This window comes from Podarcis erhardii (genome assembly GCF_964252035.2).
Source record: "Podarcis erhardii genome assembly, chromosome: 1".
In the NCBI taxonomy this organism is placed as follows: domain Eukaryota; kingdom Metazoa; phylum Chordata; class Lepidosauria; order Squamata; family Lacertidae; genus Podarcis; species Podarcis erhardii.
This window is the reverse complement of record NC_138497.1, coordinates 50898623-50920655: the sequence shown is the minus strand read 5'-3', so window position 1 is coordinate 50920655 and position 22033 is coordinate 50898623. Positions and strand designations below refer to the sequence as shown.

General features: G+C 46.6%; 1 protein-coding gene across 2 annotated transcripts; it reads left to right on the top strand.

Annotated features, from left to right (window-relative positions):
* Nucleotides 1–4: 4 nt before the first annotated feature.
* THAP9 (THAP domain containing 9) lies at nucleotides 5–21976 on the top strand. 2 transcript variants are annotated; one of them, XM_081855712.1, is made up of 6 exons: nucleotides 5–195; nucleotides 414–609; nucleotides 11542–11661; nucleotides 12541–12769; nucleotides 13571–13724; nucleotides 18673–21976. In XM_081855712.1, the coding sequence occupies exons 1-6, from the start codon at nucleotides 116–118 to the stop codon at nucleotides 20615–20617; spliced, it is 2724 nt and encodes a 907-aa protein (XP_081711838.1). In that variant the 5' UTR covers nucleotides 5–115; the 3' UTR covers nucleotides 20618–21976. The 2 variants fall into 2 exon arrangements, with proteins under 2 accessions (XP_081711838.1, XP_081711837.1); XM_081855711.1 differs by having other exon boundaries at nucleotides 13568–13724.
* Nucleotides 21977–22033: the final 57 nt, after the last annotated feature.

Below are 22033 nucleotides of genomic sequence, written 5' to 3'. Positions count from 1 at the left end.
GCCTCCGGGGTCAGTTCAGAGTGCGCCGCGGACGTTGCCGCCATGACGCTCGAGGCAAAGTAACCGCGCTTGGCGGGAGCCGGGATTGGGGCTTTTCGCCGCGGAGTCGGAGACGATGCCTAAAGCCTGCTCGGCCGTTAACTGTCCCAACCGGGACACGCGGGAGAACCGGGCCAAGGGCCTCTCATTCCACAGGTCTGCATCTGAATACCGTAATGGGGCCTCCTCATGGAGAGTGTGGCTGGTTCTAAGCCTATTAGCGGAGGGGGCGGGGCTTTGGTTAACAAGGGGCGGGGCCAGGTGTGGGGTTGTGGGCGGGGCTTTGTGTCAGTCGGTGTCGTCACCTGCACCATCAGCCCATGTGGGGAAAGTCAGTGGGATTTATAGTTTCCCATCTCTTCTTCCTCCTCCAGCTTCCCCAAAGCCCACGAACTGAGGAAGAAGTGGATGCTGGCTGTGAATCGCATTGAGCCAGGCTCCAGGAAGCTGTGGATCCCAGGCTCAGGCGCCTGCATCTGCTCAGATCATTTCTTCCAGGATGAGTTCGAGGTGTATGGAGGACAGAAAAGGCTGAAGGCGGGCGTGATCCCCTCTGTGTTCTCCTTCAAGGTATCCTAGCGCCAGAGAAGGGAGGAGAGTGCTGCCAGGCAGGGCCACCAAGTAGCCAATGCTCTACCATGGTTTAAGCCAGAATATTAGCCTCCATCTGTGATCATTCGCCCAGTGGTGGCCACCAGCTTAGGTGCCTATAAAAGAGGATTCATGGGTCTGCACTGCTGTCAGAGGCAGTGATGCTTTTGAATGCCCAGCAGGGGTGCCAATTTAAATAAAATATTGTGGGGGCCCAGGTAAACCCCGCCCCGCATAATCAATCACATGACACAGTGCACACACACCATTTGAATAGAAATGCCCATCAACATTGTGGGGGCCTGGCCCCCTTAAATATTTTATTGTGGGGGCCAAAGCCCCCACAGCCCCTAGGAGTTGGCTCCTATGATGCCCAGTTGTATAGAAACCATGTGCTCCACCAAATTCTTAAAGACTACAAGTGAGGGATGAATGTCCACATTCCCTCCCACTGATAATTTTTCTGCACAGACAAGTGTATACCTAAAATATCAGAAAGCATTTCTACATTTGATCACCCACCCACAGTCTGAAGAGGCACAGTCAGCTAACAGTCGAGTTTTAACATGAGGATTTAGATACAGTGGTGCCTCGCAAGACGAAAAGAATCCGTTCCGCGAGTCTCTTCGTCTAGCGGTTTTTTCGTCTTGCGAAGCAAGCCCATTGACGGCTTAGCGGATAAGCGGCTTAGCGGCTTAGAAAAAGGGGGGGAGGGGGAAAAACCCGCAGGAACTCGCAAGGCATTTTCGTCTTGCGAAGCAAGCCCATAGGAAATTCGTTTTGTGAAGCACCTCCAAAACGGAAAACCCTTTTGTCTAGCGGGTTTTCCGTCTTACGAGGCATTCTTCTTGCGGGGCACCACTGTAATCTTATTTCCCACTTTGCTTTTAAAAGTATCAGTTGTAACTAATCATGATGGTCATAGGCCAGCTCCAACTGTCTCTGAATTGCCATTTACTGGGGGGGGGCGGTTTTTGCCCAGAGGCATCTGGTTGGTAACTGGGAAACAAGATGTTGGTCTCAGTCAGGGATGGAGAACCTCAGGCCTGGTGACCAAACACAGTTCTCCAAACCTCTCTCTCTGGCACTTGGAACTCTTCCCAGGTGATACCCTTCACACCCTAAATATTGTTGCCTAGTTGGAATTCTAATGATGTGGCTTGCTTGTCTGGATAGAAGATAAAGAGAGGTGTATGAGTATGTGTGTGTATAGAAAGGTTAAATTTGCATTCATTGCTCTGCCTTCTTTTGCTGCTGCCCCACCCACCACTGACATGTGGCGCTCAGAAGGAAATAGGGAGCCTGGTCTGAAAAAAGGTGTGCCACTACTGGTCTAAACAGCCCTTTGATATGATCCAGCAGGGCTCTAAACTCTGACATGCTGGTCATGTGTTTTTGTCAGTAATTGCTACTCTTCTTTTCGTGTGTGTTGATGTTCTTGCTCATGATCCAAGCCATGCTGCCTTATTTCATGGGGTAAAAACTGTTTCTTTTACCAAGGCAGACAAGACTGCAAGCAGTCATAATTTTAAAAAGTGCTGCTGACGCTATGTTGGTACACTTGAAGATTATCTCACACCAATTCATGTTGTTGCCCTTGCTCTGTTCCCAGCAACAAGTAGCCTCAAAGTTTGGAGAAGTGTTTGATTCCCTCTCCCAGTGCATCAACAGTATGATCCACTGGAGGGAGCCGTAATATTATTATACAATATATGCTGTGTGGTGGAGGACATGTCAGGTGCTTGGAGTAAGAAGATACCAGAAACTTAAGGGCACAATCCTACAGTGAAGATTATTATTGCTATTATTATTATTATTTATTCAGTTTATATACCACCCTTTCTCAGAAGATCCCAGGGTGGTGTACAACATCAAGAACATATTTCACGGAGCATAATAATAAAAAACATAATGCATAGCATAATTATAGATGCATGCTAATAAAATATTCACAATAACAGTCCCTGCCACAAACACATTTAACAAGCCGTAGATTATTTAATGGCTGAAGGCCTGGGTAAAGAGGAATGTTTTTCCTTGGCGCCTAAAAACATGTAATGATGGTGGCAGGTGAGCCTTTCTGGGGAGAGCATTCCACAGATGAGGAAGTACCACAGAAAAGGCCTGCTCTCTGCTGGTTGAGGGGCTGCAGGGTTTAGCAGAAGTCCTGGCTGCACTTTTCTAACAAACCAGGGCTTCTCCAGCAACCCTTGTGCTCCTAGCACCTATAATTGGATGTTGGGGCTTGGAGGGGTGAGTGGGAGGCAAATGCCCCATTGGTGGGCATCCTTCACTATTACATTTATATCCTGCCTTTCCTCCAGGAGTTCAAGGTAGTATACATGGTTGTCCCCATCTCCATTTCACTGTTGCAACACACTTGTACAGTAGGTTAGGCTGAGAGATTGTGACTAGCGCAAAGTCACCCTGTGCACTTCATATCCGAGTGGGGATTTGAACTCCCTTCTTCCAGGTCCTAGTCCAATACTCTCCCTACTACACCACACTGGCTCTCATTCCAGGCATAGTCCTTAACTGGTGGGCTTTAGGATGTTTTTGGGGCAGTGAGTTTGTGTCTGTTGTGTTTATACTGCTTTTGGCGTTTCTGTGCTGTGTGTTCCACACCACACTGTTTCAGGTTGAGCTTCCATTGGGTGTGGCAGTTATTCAGCCAACAAAGTGGTGACTTATCTACTGCCTCTTTGTCATAGCACGAGAATAGGATTGTTCTGTAAATACACTTCCCACACCCCTGCACATTATCTAGTTGCGCTGTTCATTTCTATGCTTCTGGAAGATTTGCTTGTACAGTGGTACCTCAGGTTAAGTACTTAATTCGTTCTGGAGGTCTGTTCTTAACCTGAAACTGTTCTTAACCTGAAACACCACTTTAGCTAATGGGGCCTCCTGCCGCCGCTGCGCCGCCAGAGCCCGATTTCTGTTCTTACCCTGAAGCAAAGTTCTTAACCTGAAGCACTATTTCTGGGTTAGCGGAGTGTGTAACCTGAAGTGTATGTAACCTGAAGCGTATGTAACCCAAGGTACCACTGTAATAAAATGTCATCTTCCCCCCGCCCCATTTCCTCTTTATGTCACAGTGTCACTCCATATTTCATTGCTGTAGGGTAGGAAGGTTTTAACAGTAACATTATATTAGCACACAGGAAGAATGGAGGTTATATTTAGCTATTATTTCCATTGTATTCAACTTTTCTATACCACCTTGATCATTAATTCAAAATGTGTTGACTGACCAATTTATGTGTATTTCAGGGTATCTCTATGTTTCTATTTCTTTTTTAGAGTTCCTCTACTTGATCCAGATTTTAGTTTCCTCCAGGTTGCTTACTAGGTTTCATAACGGGGGGACGGACATCTAGAAGGTTGGGGTTTTGTTTTTTTAACACTGGAGTGTTTCGTGGGGAACCCTGCAATATGCAAACCCACACATGATTGCTCGGAGACAATGGCCACTTTGTGTAACGTTTCACTGAGTTTGCGCCACACCCTGGTTGCAGTGTTTCCATTTCTGCTTGCAAGTTCAGGCAGAATCTATTCAAGTTTAAGAAATTTCAGGTCTCACTGATTTCATGGCCTCGGCTCTGTATACCTAAAAGAGCAGCTTCGCCCCCATCATTCAGCTCTGAGGTCCAGTTCTGAGGGCCTTCTGGTGTTTCCTTCATTGTGAGAAGTGAAGTTACACGGAATCCGACAGAGAGCCTTCTCAGTAGTGGCACTTGTCCTGTTGAATGCCCCCACATCAGATGTCAAAGAATGAACAATTACACAACTTTCCAAATACAGTTCTGTATCGGGAAGTTTTTAATGTTTGATGTCTCACTGTGTTTTTATATTATGTTGAAAGATGCCCAGAGTGTCTGGGGCAAGCCAGTTGGATGTCTGCGGTTTAAGTAATAATTAATAATAATAATTATTATTAATAATAATTAATATTATTCAGTGGGAGAGAATTTCATTGTAATTTGATACTACAGTGACATTAGCTGAGTGGGCATGGGTTGCTTCTCAGCTCCATGCCCTATTCTGGAGTGGGGAATTGGCTGGTCAGAAGACTTGAGGGTCCTTATGTTCCCCACCACCCAGGGGCCAACTTTAATGGGTGGATGGGGTTGCCCACCTGTCAGTCAGCCAACATCACCGTAATGTCAGGTGACCCATCTTCCTTTGACCTGCACAGCTTGAAATCAAACCAAGGGCACAGTACTTTGTAGGTGCCTGCAATCAGCTGCTTTGCAAGCAAGACCGTTTTTGGCCCAGCTTTGTCTTTGTTTGCCTGACACCTGATGACATATATGACATCCGGTGTAGGACAGATGGGCTTGGATTGACCAAAATGCCTTCACAGGCCAAATGTGGCAGCTTGGTGGGCCTAAATAATCTTGCAGGCTGGAGAGCCCCCACTACTGCTGCTATGTCAGGGGTCAGCAACCTTTTTCAGCCGTGGGCCGGTCCACTGTCCCTCAGACCATGTGGGGGGCCGGACTATATTTTTTTTGGGGGGGAGAAATGAATGAATTCCTATGCCCCCCAAATAACCCAGAGATGCATTTTAAATAAAAGGACACATTCTACTCATGTAAAAACACGCTGATTCCCGGACCGTCCGTGGGCCGGATTGAGAAGGCGATTGGGCTGCATCCGTCCCCCGGGCCTTAGGTTGCCTACCCCTGTGCTATGTATTAGCTGGAGAATTCCTCATCTGAGGATGACCTGGAGCCCCCAGTACTTAGCAAAGCCCCAGACCTGACTAGATCTGGGGAGATGAGTAAGTTGGGACTCTTGGACAAGGCTGCTGTGGGGCAGTTGGCACAGTGGGAGAGTTTGGCCTCAGAAGCTAAGGCTGGATGGACCCTGAGTTTGTAGGAGCAACAATGTTTTAAACAGCAAATGGAAACCTGTCCATAAAGGGAAGTACCAGGCTTGGGAGTCTTTCTTTGACAACAGCTCATGAAACTCAGCTGGACCCCTGGGTGTGGTTCCGGTAGCTCCAGCTCAAAAGACCTCAGCACCAGGCTGGAACACTTCTTGCCTGGACCTTGAACTGCCCCTCAGCTTGCCTCTTTCCGGCACCACTTGGGATCGGCTCTTTATGTGCTATGGGAACAACATGAGTGCTGTGTTGGGTGGGATCTTCTTCCTTTCCTTTGCGTGTTTTGGCTACAAAATTGTGTTTGAGAGCAGCAAAAGGAGTCTTGAACCCCTGCTTATTGGGATGTTTTGGGGCTTCCAGCAGCAGAGTTACTGCTGGTTTCTCATGTTGTGATGAAGGGGCATCTGCTGTGTGTGTGTGTGTGTGTGTGTGTGTGTGTGTTTGAGTCATTAAGAGTTCGCTGGCTCCCTCCATTTGTGGGCACCATCACCTAGAGTCCCTGATTGGTGGGCTTTGGCAGAGTTTCTTAGTACTGTACAACATCGGAACATCATGTTTTCTGTCCTTGCTAAGACGTTCAAAAAGGGGGGGAAAGACTGTGTGTCCTTCACTCTTTATATCCACTTCATAATTCTTTGTGTTTGCTTCATATCTAATCTTTTTTCCACGCTTCCATGGTGTAGGGAGGTGTTTTTCTGGAAGTATTGCTGATCCAATCTAAAAGAATCTCTGCGCAGAATAACGTTTTGGTTTTGCCACAAGAGGGAACATCAGATTTGGCTGCAATGTGGGGCCTTTCCCCCCCCTCCCCCTTTATTGCTGGTTGTATTCATCAGTGCATAGGCTGCCCAAAATGTAGCTCCCTGGGGCTCTCTGTCCTGTGTTTCCTGTTGTTTTCTTTCAGAATGGGTGATCTGTGTGCCTCTGAAGCTGCAACATAGGCACACTGCTCTTAACTGCCAAGTGTTTGTTTCAGGAGAGTGCCCTGCCTCCTTGTCTTCAGTCCCTGAATAATGCAAGCACTGTCCACGAAAAGTTTCAGTATGTACAGCTGTTGTTAAATGTCATGCTACGGCAGGAACAAAATGTCCAAGAGGGCAGGGTATCCTGGGTTACATTAAGATTTGAAGCAAGTCCCTAGCAGCATGTGGCTTGTTACTCTTTGAAGCAAGATGCTGGGCTAGGTAGATCTCCTTTGTGGATTGAGGCAGAAGATCTTGCGCTACCTATGGCAATTGAAAGCTTTCATCTTGGGTCATAGAAGGTAGAAGGAAATGACAAACACAGAAGATGGCCGGGGGTGGAGGTGGGAAGCATCCCAAAAGAAGTGATTTTATCCAGATGCAGCCTACCTGGCTGTACACGGCTTCAGGCTTCAAAGTGGCCTGTTTTGTAATCCTTCTCACAGAAGGTGAACTGAGTTTAGTTTGGGGCCTTTGTAGAACAATCACAGGCCTCTTAAAGAACTAGGCAGATGCAAAATGCTTTCTAAATGGAGTTGTCTTATTTGGTACTGTTTGGACTTTCTGAGGGGGTTTCTCTCAGCCTTGATATCTTGCTCACATCTGGGAGAGGCCTGGGTTACTGCATGAAGAAAGCAATGGTGTCTGGGATCCTCAACATCTGGTTTGGATTAGTGAGGTAACCGCAACATCCTGTGAGAAGGCCCTGGTGTAATAACTGGATTTGCTACCTCAGTCCAAAAAATGAGCGCCTGGGGAGAGTGCACCCTCCTTGCCTCTTTCCAAAAGTTGAAATAAATTCATTTGAATGGAAAGTCATTTGAATTTTTTATAGCCCAAGGGGTGGGGAAATGACATTGCACAACTCACAGAAGCAAACTAACTTCCCAGGGACTTGTCTCTTGTCCTCCTTGGCGTGAGTCATGCTGTTCTAGAGGGGAAAGAGTTGTGGTACAGGAACAACAAGGCTGGTTCTTGTCCCTAAATCTTACCCAGGTCCCTCAAATGCCTCACAATTTCTGTCAGCATTCCTAGTCTCTGTCAATACAGAGCTGCAGAGGTGGATGCTTCCGATCCCATCCCCTGGTTTTCTGTGAAGGCAGCAGAAATGTAAGAATTGCTGGCATTAGGGATGTTTGTCTTCCTTGTACAGGACAGGAAAGGCTTCCTGCTAGTGACTCTTCCCTGGTCAGGAAAGCTGTAGTGCAGCTCACCTTGGCAGCTTAGCTGGACTTTTTAATTGTCTGCCTTGCTCAGCAATTTGGGCCATACTGAGGGATTTCTGAGCTGCAGCTTGGTTCTCATTTACTAACCTCAAGGGCTCTCCTACTAGATCTCCTTTGTCCCTAAAATATGTGCTACCTCAAGTTCTGGTCCAGTCTAAAACCTGCAACCTCTAAGGGTTGACTCCAACTAAATTCTGCTTGGTGTAGGCCCATTAAAATTAACGAACCCAAGTTAGTCATGTCTGTTAGTTTCAGTGGGTCTTCTCTGCATAGGAATAAGATTTGATACAGCCTCACTTTTCCATGGTACTTTTCCCTTCTCATTCAGCAGTGTTAGGAAACCTCAGGTTTGAGGGTGAATGTGGCTCTCTAGGCTTTTCTTTCAGGCCCTCATGATTCTCACCAGGCCACACCCTTCATTGTCCCTGTTCTGTGCCCTACTTGAGAACTGTTGCCTGGCTGGAAGATGTCTGTAATGATGCCTTTTGCTTGTGTGAATGGAAAGAAGTGTGTATGGGAGTGTCAGGGAGTACAGATTGTTATGACTTTTGCACGACTAGGATGTAGCCTATGGTACTAAGATCAGAGTCCCATCCGGTGCCCCACCCAATTTTGCCCTGGCCTCCTCCATGGCTTGCATATGGCCCTTGTAAGGTTCTCCATGGGGCAGTGCAGCTCTTGGGCCCAAGTTTCCTCACCCCTGCTGCTCAGGAAGCAATGGCTTCTAAGAACATCCATTAAATGAAGAAAAATAAGCTGTAGGTGACTGTGTTTATTTTTGAAGACAGTTGAGTAGATAGACGCATTTCCTAGTATGTAATCCACTGAACATAGGTGCAAGAGCGTGAATTGAAAGTGGGAATATGGGAATGAAAAAGGCACATTGCCAAAAGCAGCAGGATTCAGAATAGGGAGAGCATTTACTTAAACTTGCAAACTTGGGTTGAAGGAAGGAAAATGCAGTAAGGGAGGATGAGAGTTTGGGAATTGGTAGTGGGCCTTGGTATGTGTAAAGGGAATGGAAGAGAAGAACTGTGGTTCATCAGTTTTTGCTCAGTAATAGCAGGAACTGAAAAGCTGAAGAAGTGCCAACACATTTTATGAGTCTCTGATTCAGCTGCTCGGACAAAGGGTCATATAGTGAAAAAGGAGCCACAAAAGAACTTCTTTATCCAGATACCTGCTAGGACAGACCATTTGTTGGCAATAGAAGGGGTGTCCAGATGATAGCCTGACATGAAATATAGTATGTAGAAATGGAAGACAGGAACAAGGAAGGGATTGCTGTATTGGGAGCAATATTCAGTGGGGAAATCTATTTATTAAAGTGCTTAAATGTATGTTAAGTGTTGTACAGTAGTCAATATATTGGCACCCTGCCAAAATTAGCTCACACTTCAACAGAGGGACAAGACACAGAAGGATCAGGGAATAGGAGGAATAAGGTGGTCAGGCAAATGCACCAAATTCAGGGACACTTTAAGTAGCAGTAGTTTTCGAGTTATTTATTTTTTAATTAATTATACACACACACACACACACACACACACACAAACACAGGATTTATCTTATTTTGAAAATTTGTATCCCACACTTCAGCTGATAACTCTCCCAGAGGAAGACACATTGCAGAGTTTCCCTTCTTTCTTATACACTTTGTTATCAAACATTTCCAACAGTCCTATCCATATTTAGTCAGAGGTTAAGTGTCAATGTATCCTATTGGTTGTACCCCTCTTTGTGTAAGTGCATTTAGCATTGCAGCTTTTGATCAAGGTCAAGGTCTCCCAGCACTTTTCCTGTTCTGCCACCGGCTTGTGGGCTCAGCAGAGGATTTCCATAGTCCTAAAACAAAAAAAGGGACAGCTGCAGAGATGGATATGGTCCCCACTACGTCAAAGTGGGGGCGGGGGGAATATGCTTAGGTGTGCTGCAGTGGGGTGGGGGAATGTTCCAAGCAGTTTTTATTAAGAAGCATTTTATTAAGAATCATATTCATCTGTGCAATTTTCTTCTTTTTCTTTTGTCTTTGGTGTATTTTCTGTAGCTGTCATTGTGCATAGATTTTTATAGTCCTTTCTAGTGTACCCTGTAGCCCAACAGCATTGGAAATGTTTTAGGAAGTTTGATATATACGACTATCAGTTCACAATAATCTGCACCTGAAGAACTGGCATGCTTGAGATTAGGCCTCTGTCTGAAAAGACTGCAAAGCTTTACTTCCAAAACCAGTTTTCCTTCCATATCCCACTGATAATAATGGGGAAGCAAGGTGATGCAGGGGCAGAATATTTGCATTGCATGTAGAAGGTACCCGGAGCAATGTCTGGCATCTCGAGGTAGTACTTGAGAGCAGTACATGTGAAAAGGATCTAGGAGTCTTGGTTGACCACAAACTTGACATGAGCCAACAGTGTGACGCGGCAGCTAAAAAAGCCAATGCAATTCTGGGCGGCATCAATAGGAGTATAGCATCTAGATCAAGGGAAGTAATAGTGCCACTGTATTCTGCTCTGGTCAGACCTCACCTGGAGTACTGTGTCCAGTTCTGGGCACCACAGTTCAAGAAGGACACTGACAAACTGGAACGTGTCCAGAGGAGGGCAACCAAAATGGTCAAAGGCCTGGAAACGATGCCTTATGAGGAACGGCTAAGGGAGCTGGGCATGTTTAGCCTGGAGAAGAGGAGGTTAAGGGGTGATATGATAGCCATGTTCAAATATATAAAAGGATGTCACATAGAGGAGGGAGAAATGTTGTTTTCTGCTGCTCCAGAGAAGCGGACACGGAGCAATGGATCCAAACTACAAGAAAGAAGATTCCACCTAAACATTAGGAAGAACTTCCTGACAGTAAGAGCTGTTCGACAGTGGAATTTGCTGCCAAGGAGTGTGGTGGAATCTCCTTCTTTGGAGGTCTTTAAGCAGAGGCTTGACAACCATATGTCAGGAGTGCTCTGATGGTGTTTCCTGCTTGGCAGGGGGTTGGACTCGATGGCCCTTGTGGTCTCTTCCAACTCTATGATTCTATGATTCTATGCTGGCTAAAGACTCCTGCCTGGAACCATGGAGAGTTGTTGTCAAATCAGTGTAGGCAGCACTGAGTTGCGTGTCTCTGTTCCGAGAGTCCAGAATTCATTCCCTTCCCATGCCTGACAGCTGGTGTTGAGGAAAAGGGATGTGTCTTAACCTTCAGACTATACTATTTCAGAGCACAGGTGAGGAATTCTGTGTTTGAAGTCAGATACTTCACTGGAAAACCAGCACACCACGGAGGAGGCTAAGAGAACAACTGTCTCTGACAATGTTACCTTTATTGTGCAGTGAATTAGGTTTGCAGTGGATGGCTATTCCAATACGTAAGCCCTCATCTGTATTCTGGTCTCAGAAATGCCTTTTTTCTTCATTTGAAATAAATCTGGGTTTGCCTGACAATGAGTAAATAACGTAAAGAGTAGGTTGGATCAAACATAATGCCACAATCTACACATGTCTACACATAAGTAAATCCCACTGACTTCAGTGGGACTTTGAGATAAGTGTATCTAGGATTGCAACCGAGTGGTTAACTTTTCACCCAGTTAAATTGATGAAACTTAAGATAGTCATGAGTAAGTTGTGTGGGACTAAGGCATAACCTGGATCCAGCCTCTAATGTTTGAAGTATGCTTAATTAGTTCCAGTAATACCATGGCAATGTTGTTGGGGATTATTTTTTGTTCACTTTTGCCTTCTACTACAGCATTAGCTTATCCAGTCTGTTTCAACCAGGCCTTTTTCTTTTTTTGGTCGAATTGCTATGTCTAATTCATTTGAACTCTTTCTCAATACAGGAACCAACAAAAGGGAAACATCCATCAAAGTCTGTCAAAACCATGGGCATCAGTTGGCCAGTGGCTAGTATCAGTGAAGCCACTCCAGCAGCTGACTCATCTCCTGCACAAGCCAAAGCAGTACGTATACAAGCGAGGGTAGCTGGTGCCTTCTCCAATGCCAGCAATGCAACTGTTGGGAAGGACTTTGGGGCAGAGGTCAAGGGCCCCCCACAGAAGAATGAGCAGGAGAACACTAAACACAGCAGAGCTGGCTCCAAATTCTGAAAAAAGTAATGCACATTACCATATGAAGAGCCCCTCCTCCCCACCAGGAGACCGTTAAGTCCAGAATCTAAAATTACAAAACTTTGTGTCACTAAATGCTGTAGCATGTAGCTTATATTACCATAGGGACTTGGACAAAGCCTATAGCAGAGATGGGGAACCTCAGGCCCATGGGTGAAATGTGGCCCTCCAGGTCCCTCTCTGGCCCTCAGGACACTCCCCAGGCCACACCCACTCTTCCAAGGCCACATCCCTCATTGTTGTTAGATTGCATCCTCCTTGAGTGTTTGTGCCTGGCTGGAATGTATCCTTGACCTCAAATAATGCTTCTTGTGGGCCTGGATGGAGGAGGTGTGTAAGTGTGAGTAGAAACCAGCCTACTGTACAAAGGTAGAACTTTACATTCTTTGCTCCTGGAGCAAACTGCAGAACCTGACTTCCATCACGGTATCCTAAGTTAGCTTTCAAGAGGGAGAGTGGCCTCATCCACTAACTATTGTGAATCTGATGGGAGAAGGGAGTCTGGGAAGGGTTTACTCTGGCTGTGGTGAGAGGCTAAAAGGAAAATCAAGGCAAAGGAGAAAGGTGAAGTCAGTTTAGTTTTCAGGAATAAGCAAATCCAGCCCTTTGTGGAAAATCCACATGGACAAACATCGGGTGCCAGGAGGACATGGAAGTTATGGTGAGAGAATTAGAAAGATGAAGCAACGGGTCTTCTTTGTCTTCCTGTAGGTGGAACTCATCCAAGCGGAGCATCAGTATAGTCTGAGTGAAGCTATGGGCAGCAGAACCAAGTCTCTGATCCCCCCTGGCCCAGTGCAGGGGACTGAACGGGAGCAGGACGCAGCCCAGCGCCGCCTCTCCTATTATCAGCAGGAGCTGTGGAGTGTGCTGGAGAGCCTGCGGGAGCAGCATCTCCTCCAGAAGGACATGGAACGCATGCTGCGCTCCCAGTTCAGCGGTAAGCACCGTAAGCCTTGCCAAAGGGACTCTTCTGCATGCCAGAGGGCCTTTACAACAAGACCAGCGCAGTTTCAGAATCATTCAAGGTTCCAAGGAGGGAGCCATGATACAAACCAGCTTCAAGGCTTGGTTAAGATGAGTGGGGTAATTTTCACAGCCCTTTAGTGGCTCACGTACCAGAAGTAATGTATTTAGTGTTAACTCTGGAAGTGTAGACTTGATTCTAACCAAACTATGCCTCCTGGTGTATATTTTGCTTTAGGAGGCTTAGTTTGGTCAGTATCGAGAAGACATTCCCAGAGTTAACACTAAATACATTACTTCTGGTAAATGTACCACCGTAGCTGCTAGAAGGCCATGAAAAAATTGTGTCCTGGGCTTTTTAGACTCATCTACCCATGTACTATCTGAAACCAAAGGAGCGCATTGGTTGCCAGATGTGGAATATATTGGCATTGTTTCAGCCCCCCTACCCCACTTGATTACCTCCTCAGCATTTCTGACTGGCCAGTTGTGCTCGGTATGCAATTGCTACAAATCTCCCCCACTTCCCCAAACCCTTAATAACTTTAAGTACACCCTTCTCTGCTTTCTTGGTCACCCAATCCTCCTGGGTTTTGGACTCAGTTTCCTTCCCCATGAAAATAGAGGATGTTGAATCTTCTTCTGGCCCCCAGTCTGAGCGCAGCAGAGTCACTGCTGAGGCCAATGTTAAAGACTCTCCCTCTGCAGCATCACCCCAAATTAGCTTCACCTCACTGTCCATCCCTTGCCTGAGGACCCCTCTTTACTTCAGCAGACCTGCAGCTCACTTTGCAGTGTGAGGGAGCCCAGTGCGAGAACTACCCAGCTGCCACCCGCAACTTTGCCGTCTCGCTGCATTTGTTCTCAGCCAAGGCCTATGAATTTGTGAAGAAGACATTCCAGCTCCCAGAGGCCACCACCCTTCGCACGTATGTCTTTCTTATTTGTGTCTTATCTGTGTTGACTAGGGACAAACGTTGCAAAGCAACAGTGCACAGGCATAGGCACTATATATGCATTCTAGCACACTTTTTCCAGTGTGACACTTTTAAGATGGGAGAAAAGAAGAAGGGGTGGGGAATGCCTGAAAACACATTACTTCATTATGTCGGGACACCTCACGTACAGACCTAGAGGAGCTCCTGAACGGAGTCTGCAAGCTTTCTTTGTAAGATTTGCCACTGACTGCTCAGACATGGATGACACCTCTTTTTTTTTTTTTTAATAATATTTATTAAAGATTTTCAAATATAGCAAAAAAAGAAAAACATCCAAATTTAAAACCTTATTTTCAATGGCATCTTTCCAGGACTTCCCCTCCCCTCCCCCTCTTGTATTCCAATTCTTTCAAATAAATTCAACAAATTCTTACCCCAAGTTTTAAAATTATTATCATTGTCCCAATTTAAAAATATTTTCCCATCCCCTAAAATCGACCTGTTCCCTTCCACGAGTTCCCCTCTTTAGTATACAATACAGATTAGAATAAAAAAAATAGAAAAAAGAATAAAATGTAATTTAACACCCTTTGGATTCCAAATTTCCCTCCCCCCTTTCCCGGTTGCGTTCCCAATGTCCATCAATGTCTACTGTCATCCTGGAGCTCCCACATCTAAACCATAATCTTTCACCAGTCCACTCTGCCGTCTTTTTAATAGTCTTTGCCGTCTTTTGATCATCTTTAATTTCGAATGTCCAATCTTGGAAGGAGTCTGTCTCAAAAAGGTCCGTTTTTTCCATCCAGATCTTTGTATTTAAGAGTAAAAACTCCAATTTTATTTCTTTAGACCTTTCAGATCTGGATGTCCCAAATGTTCCCACTTCCAACTTTGTCCAGTTCTTGTTATTCTTGTTGTTCTTGTTGATCTCTCTCCTCCTTTTTTTCCCCCCTGCTCTCCTGCACAAATGTTCTAATTCCAAAAGCTTCTAATTCCTCTGCAGAGGCTTTGTTATTCAGGAACGAAACATTACGTCAAGTCCCTTCCATTCTTCAATAGATAAATCTATTGTCTCCTTTAGTGTATAGACCTCTGTAGACAAAATAGTGTTCCATTTCTGCAGTTTCCCAGGAGATAAAAAGTCCTATTCAAATTCCATGCCAGCAATGCTTGTAGTGTCCCACAGCTCCTCTAGAGGGATTGTAATAACTCAGTTTCCTTCCCAATCACACCCAACAGTCAAAGTAACTTATTATTCCTTGTTTTAAACAATTTATATCCAATTTGTAACAAATGTAACCAGCAAAGTCCTCGTAACAAAGTTCTCTTTTTGTTCTTCCGCTTTGACAGCTCCTTTGACAGCTGTCAAAACCTCTATTTCTCCTCTCCCGGCGCTCTCACGGCTCACTCCCGGGGTTTCGGGGGGGGGGGGTTGCATTTTAATTCACATTCCACTTTTCTCCTCCAGCCCAGTCTTGTAATTTTCCATCGCGAAATTAATGACTTTATCAAAATAAGGTTGCACTCGATCTTAGTTGTCAAATCCTTTGCTTTAACTCCTCTACAACAGGGGGGAGGCTGACTTCCTTTTTGCACCTCCCCCGCTCGCTCCGAATTTTTTTTTTTAAAAAATTCCCCTTTTTAATCCAAGTTCCAATTACTCACGGGTTATTCTTTTAAGTCCAAATTTTCAATGGAAGAAGCCAGCGCTCTCCGTCGAATGGCATGTGGCTTCGCTCGGCAGGGAAAGCGGAGGACTCATAGCACCACCCCCCCCCGTCACCCGCTCCGTAGCCTTTAAAAAGGCTCCTTCGCGGGTCGGGGGGCGCAAACGGTGCCCGCCGAGTCACCATGCCCATGGGTTTCAGCGCCCATGGTTTTTAAGGGTCCCCGCGTCGCCGGCGCGGTAGGACCCAGCCCCTGCCGAGCAGGCTCCCTCCGGAGCTCGGAGGGAGTCCGCCATTCGGCGATGGCGCCAACCCGGAAGTCCCCATGGATGACACCTCTTGGGCCATCTTCTGAAGGACCACAATGGCAGAGGATCTGACTTGCAAGCAGAAGGTCCCTGGTTCAGTCCCTGAGCTGGGAAAAGGCTCCTGCCCCAAATCCTGAAGGGTTTCTGCCAGCCAGAGCAGACACTGTGGAGCTAGATGAAGCAGTGGTCTGACTTGGTATAAGGCAGCTTCCTCTGTTCTCATGCTACACAAGTAAATTCCACATCAAACAATCCACAAGGGCAAATATGAAGTTTGAGGTGCAGAGGAGAGAGAGAAATTCAGCCAAAGGTCCAGATGAAAAAAAGGTTTTTCACAAGCTGCTAAAACTCCTAAGAGCTGCCGTAGATGTTATCTGGAGGGGAAGGGAATTCCACCCTCAGAGGCCCTGTATCAAGGATGCCTTCACTCAGGTTGCCGGAAACCAAATTCCAGGGAAATGTAACAATCCCTGAAGGAAAGTAGGGCAAATTCCTTTGTTCCAAAAAGAAGAGGCCAAATCTGAAAATCAGGTTCCTCAGAGGAGACATTTGCAGATCCCCTGGAAAAGCTTTCATTAAAAATGCAATATTGGGCAAATGGAGGAAATTGTCAAACCATGAGGATATGACTGTTGGTAACCCAGGATTTAGGGCTGGATGACTGAGATAAAAATGAGTTTGACATCCTGCAAGGGACAGACGGATGCCTGTGGCACCATGAAGACTATCGATGCATGGACTTTTGTAAACAATAGCTTAGGCTGCCGCCCAAAACCATTTATTCTGAGTAAGCCCCATGGAATTCAATAGGACTGACTTCTGTAGACATGGCTAGGATTGCACTGCTACTTCACCAAATGCAATTGGTCAAGAAACCTCTGACCTTGAAGGCATGCTGGGGGGAAATGGTTAATCTTTCATGGTTACTGGAATTGAACCTTGAAAGATTTGAGTAATGTACTAGCCAACGGATTGATCACTTTACATGGGTTATTGTGGGAGGAATTCAGTGTAGCCCTAAACAGATCACACTGTCAGCTCAGGCTTGCTCTTCTAGGGGTTCTCCTGACCACCTCAGAGCTGATATCAGAGGTGCAGGGGGCAGGCAGTGGGAGGATAGGGAGAAACCTTCATTGCACTAGCGGAAGTCCTTGCACAGGCTTCCACAAGTGAGACTGGTTAGTTGAATTGGGCCCTATGTTTATATCCCAAATTCCTCCAAGGAACCTAAGGTAGCATACTTAGTTCTATGTCCAACCCCCATTTTATCCTCACAACAACCCTGTGAAGCAAGTTAAGCTAAGAGATGGTGACTGACCCAAGGTCATCCAGGGAGCTTCAGGAGTGAGTCAGAATTTAAACCTGGGCTGTCCCTTGTTTAGTACAGCATGACAGTACAACCTCTGCACTGGCTTGGCATCACATTGTTGTATGGAAGCAATTTGAGAGAGGTAAATGATGCCCAAAACTCTGATCAGGGGAAAGCCAAGGTGAACAAAAAGACTTGGATGTAGTGTGCCCTGTGTGTGTGGTGTGTGTGTGAGAGAGAAAAGTTAAGCTTTTCATCCATTGGAGGTTAAAGTAAGATCAGATTTATTAGCAAGAGGAAGCAGAGGAATGGACAATTCACAAGGAAAAGGAAACAGCTGTGCTAGTTGATAAAACTAGACTTTGGAGGTATAAGCATCACTGCAAGCCTCTAAAGGTTTTCTCAGAAATATGTCTTGCTCTCTCAAAAAAAGTATGCTCTCTCTCTCTCTGTCCCACATATAGGATTGCAACCTAAGAAAGATAGTCTGGATTGGTTGGTCTTCTCCCATCCATCCAAACACTCAGTGGCACCAAAGAAAAAATATCATAAGACGCACGTGCCACTTAACTACAATAGTCTCTATGTGGTTTACAGTGGTACCTTGGGTTAAGAACTTAATTCGTTCTGGAGGTCCGTTCTTAACCTGAAACTGTTCTTAACCTGAGGTACCACTTTAGCTAATGGGGTCTCCCGCTGCCACCGTGCGATTTCTGTTCTCATCCTGAAGCAAAGTTCTTAACCTGAGGTACTATTTCTGGGTTAGCGGGGTCTGTAACCTGAAGCGTCTGTAACCCAAGATATATAATGCAAAATGGTAAAAATTGGTTAAAACACTAAAATCAGATGTGTCACTAGAAAACATACTCTGCTATTCTGTGAGAGCCCAGATACGGGGAAAACAACTTTGGACTATGGAAACATCAAGAAAAGCAGACATAGCAAAGCCGCGTGTATCACAGAACCACACAAAAACGGCACTTGGAAGGAACAAAATCAAAGTACCGTGCTATAATGATGTGCCTCTTTAATTTCAAGAGCCAGAAACATCTTTCAGTGATAATTAAAATATAGGTGTTAAAAAATGGACTCATAAAATAGTGGTGTAGAGAGCGGTGGACATAACGTGGTGGGGATGTACACGTGGGAAAAGCACAAAGTGCCCTTTACTATGGAAAGTCAATTGTGATTCCGCTTGTAGATTTTACAGAAAGGCAACAATTAGATAGCAATAGCAGCCCATAAGGAAGCAACCTAAGAGTGACCCACACAAACTGTGCCAAATGCACTGTTAGCCTAAAGGAAACCACATGGGTGATTTGGTGTGTTGGGAAGAAAACAGACTTTCAAGCTCACCTGATGGTTTATGGGAGATTTCTTCTTCTTCTTGATTTCAAATACTGCAGAGAACTAGAGTATATAAGCAGAACTGATGCAGGCTCTGCCTTCCCACGTGGAACTATTCTCAGGCCCTCTAGCACAAGCATGGCCTAAAATAGTTTATGAAAGTAACATCATGCTTTGATTTTTCATAAGCACGAGGGCAAAGAAACATACTATCCTCAGGCTCCGAGGTTTGGCAGTAGAAGAAAGATTTTTGTTTGAACCAAACATGGAGCTGATTAGCTTTCTTTCCCACACTTCTTCCCTCATAGGTGGCTCTCAAACCTGGATTACGAGCCGGGATTCAGCCAACAAGCCTTCGATGCTCTGGCAGGGAGATCCCAAGCAGGGGAGAAAACCTTCAAGTTGTGCTCCCTCCTTATGGGCTCCATCCCTTTGGAAAGGAGAAGCCACTATGACCCTTCCACCGGGCGTTTGCACGGTTTGATGGACTTTGGTGCTGGTAAATATGATGCGGATGAGGTTTCGGCAGCCGGAGAAGCCCTCCTGCTTGTGGCTGTTGGATTCCAAGGCCAGTGGATAGTGCCTGTTGGCTACTTCCTCCTCGCCACCCTTAGAGGTGACATACAAGCCCAGCTCCTATGCCACTGTATCCTCAAACTGTACGACATTGGTGTGCAGGTGGTATCTGTGACGTCTGATGCCACAGCTCCCAATATCGAGACAGCCAGGCGGCTGGGAGTGGTGGTGGACGGCCTCTTTGTCAAGTCCACATTTTTCCATCCAGCTACTCCTACGCTGGAAATAGCGTACTACTTCGATCCCAGCCATTTGTTGACGCTGATCCACCGCTTGCTGCAAGCTGCCGGCAGCCTCCAGGTGAGCGGCAAGGCGGTCTGCTGGGATTACCTCCTGCATCTTGGGGCTCTGCAGGAAGAAGTGGTGCTCCAGGCAGCATGCCAGGCCGGAGCGATCAGCCCGCAAGAACAGCAGGTGTGGGGAAATGGGGCCACACAGTTGTTCAGCGAGGGCACGGTTCAGGCCTTGCATTTTGCAGCGAGGCTCAACCTGCCTCAATTTCATGGTCATGAAGCCACCGCCCACTTTATTGGGCTGCTGAGTGCCATTTTTGACACGTGCAGCAGCTGCAGCATCTATGGGAAAGGTTTCAAGGCAACCCTCTCCCGTGCTAGTGCCAGCGCCCTCAACAACCTCTGCAACGAGTATGAGAACCTGCTTCGCAAACTCCGCACTGCCACCGGGGAGCTGGTAGGGCTGAGCAGGCATCGATGGGGCTTCATTGGCTTCCTGGTGAACCTGCGCAGCTTTCAGTGGCTGGCGCAGACCCATCTACAGGCAGAAGACGAGCCCACCACTTCTTTGCTGTCCTGTTGGTGGAGTCTGGACCCTCTGGAGTGGTGTAGGGGAGCCATACAGCAAGCCCGTGGGCACAAAGGTGTTGGCCCCGCATGGACCTTCCAGCGGGCGTACAGGGTTGTCTTGAACAGAGCTCTTTCTCGTCTGGGCCTCGATCCACCAAACCTGCTTGACATATCCTTACGCAGAAGAACTAACCTCCAGTTGCAGGCTTCCTGGCCTCTGGCTCGCGGGCAGATCTGGCGCTTGTCTCAGGGCACTGGGCCTCCACAAGAGACACAGGGCATAGCCCCAGCCTTTCTGGCCGAGTTGGAGGAAGACGCCATCGCCTGCATTTCCTGCGTTGTTTTGGGGAAGCTGCTGCCCCTCCTCTCCTGCGCCGAATGCTGCGCTGCCCTCTTGTGCCCTTGTAAGGGTGTGCCTGCGGGCAGTGCCCTGCTGTGCGTGCAGAGCAAGGGAAGAAAGTACCTCCCGGCAGAGTCCGTACGGAAGGTGATCCGCCGAGCAAAGCAGGTTGTTGGCCTGCCTTCCTTGTTCCTTGGAGACTCCAGCCACCGCGGGTTCTTGACGCGGCAGCTGGCCATCTTGGCAGATGTGAGTGAGGAGCCCAGTCTTTTCTCATCCCTGGGCAACCACCTCTTTGAGAGCAACACTGTAGTTTCCAACCATTACGTCACTCTGCTGCAGGAGCTTGTGCGAACCTTCTTGGAACTGTGGCTTGAGGCAGCGCAGGGGCAGTTGTCCATGCCACCGACTCATGAATGTAGCAGCTCTTTGAAAGTGGCTAATGATAAGCAGCAGACGGGGAATGCAAAGGGCCCCAGCAGGGACTGGCCTCAGCAAACACGTGGACTTATGGAATGGTACATGCCTATTTGATGGTGGTGGGAAGCTGAATGCTTATGTTTACATGGCCTTGTAAGAGTAGCGGTAGCTTATGGTATGCTGCAAGCTGGTAGAAAACTACGAGGCTGCTTTGCACTTGGCTTTTTTATTGGCGCAGACACAGGCAGGGAGGTCCACATGGAACTGACATGCAGGAAGGTCATTCTAACTTTTCACATGAAAGTGACGTGTGTGTGCCTTTGAGAAGCATTTTTGCAGGGCTTACAGCATGGGGATCACAGAATCGTAGAATTGGAAGGGACCCCAAGGATCATCTAGTCCAACTCCCCGCAATGCAGGAATATTGGTATCCTATTTACATTGGCAAAGCTGGTCTCTATAAAGTTTTTCCCCAAGTGGATATTGGAACTTCGCTTATGGACTTATCATGGCTTCCTTTGTTGTGCAGTCCCAGCTCTGGAGTTTTAAGAACTATATGCCTGTTTTCCAACTAGTCCCCCAAATTGGGACTTCCCCCTCCCCCAGCACTTTTGTTACCAACCCCACTCTGGTCTGTAGAAGCAAGGCTGAGGCAGCAGCCCAGATTAGAACATAACTCTTGACCTTTGGCTATCAAGAAGCAAAGTCCAGCACCAAGTGGCTGAAGCCTTGGGCCAGGTCAATAAACAGCACAGGAATGAGAGCAATTACTTGTTGCAACAGCTGCACTCCATATTTCAACAGACTTGCACCTGTTGCAAAACTTCAACCCCAAGGCAAAGCATGTTTGCTACATAAAAGACACCAACTACAGCAAGTGATCTTTCTAACTTTTTGCAAGATTGCTGAGGACCTGACCCAAAGTGGTCCACTGCCTAACAGTGGTGCTCTGTAAAAATAGCTCCATGGGGCATGTGAAGAAGTGAGGCGAAGGCAGTTCTTAGCAGTCACTCTATTATAGGTTGAAATGCTGTGCCATTCATTCTGGGCAAACCTTCCTTGGGTGGATTTGAACACCACTAGCACCTTCTCTCACAACTATCCTGATGTAGCACAGGAGCCCCACATGTATAGTTGATGTACATCTGTTACCACAAACATAATGGCTGTTTGAGTGCTTTCCATCTAATCAATGTAACTATACTGAAGGATACTATGGTTTGTCCTGTAAGTCATATCAGATTGTAGTTGCACTTCTTAACAGCATAGTTTTCAATACCTTGCTTCCATATGATGTCAGTACTACAAACTATCAACAGATTCAGCAGTTGGGATAGGAGCTTATGTAATATATTTGCTAGACAGGTAGTTGGGGTGCAATTGAGATGGCTAGTTTGACTCTTGCCTAGGAATAAGCTGCTGGAGAGTTGCCATTCCACAGTTGGCTTCTAACTATCCTTTAATGTTCGCTTTTAGAGCAACTGCTACTTATTCAGCTGGCAGACAATAGGCTTGTTGGAATCGCTGCAC

Excerpts from the sequence above, each read along its gene's own strand:
- THAP9 (XM_081855711.1), top strand. The coding sequence starts at position 116 with ATGCCTAAAGCCTGCTCGGCCGTTAACTGTCCCAACCGGGACACGCGG. Across the intron at positions 196-413 it reads AAGGGCCTCTCATTCCACAG|CTTCCCCAAAGCCCACGAAC; the intron begins GTCTGCATCTGA and ends TTCCTCCTCCAG. Across the intron at positions 13,725-18,672 it reads GAGGCCACCACCCTTCGCAC|GTGGCTCTCAAACCTGGATT; the intron begins GTATGTCTTTCT and ends CTTCCCTCATAG.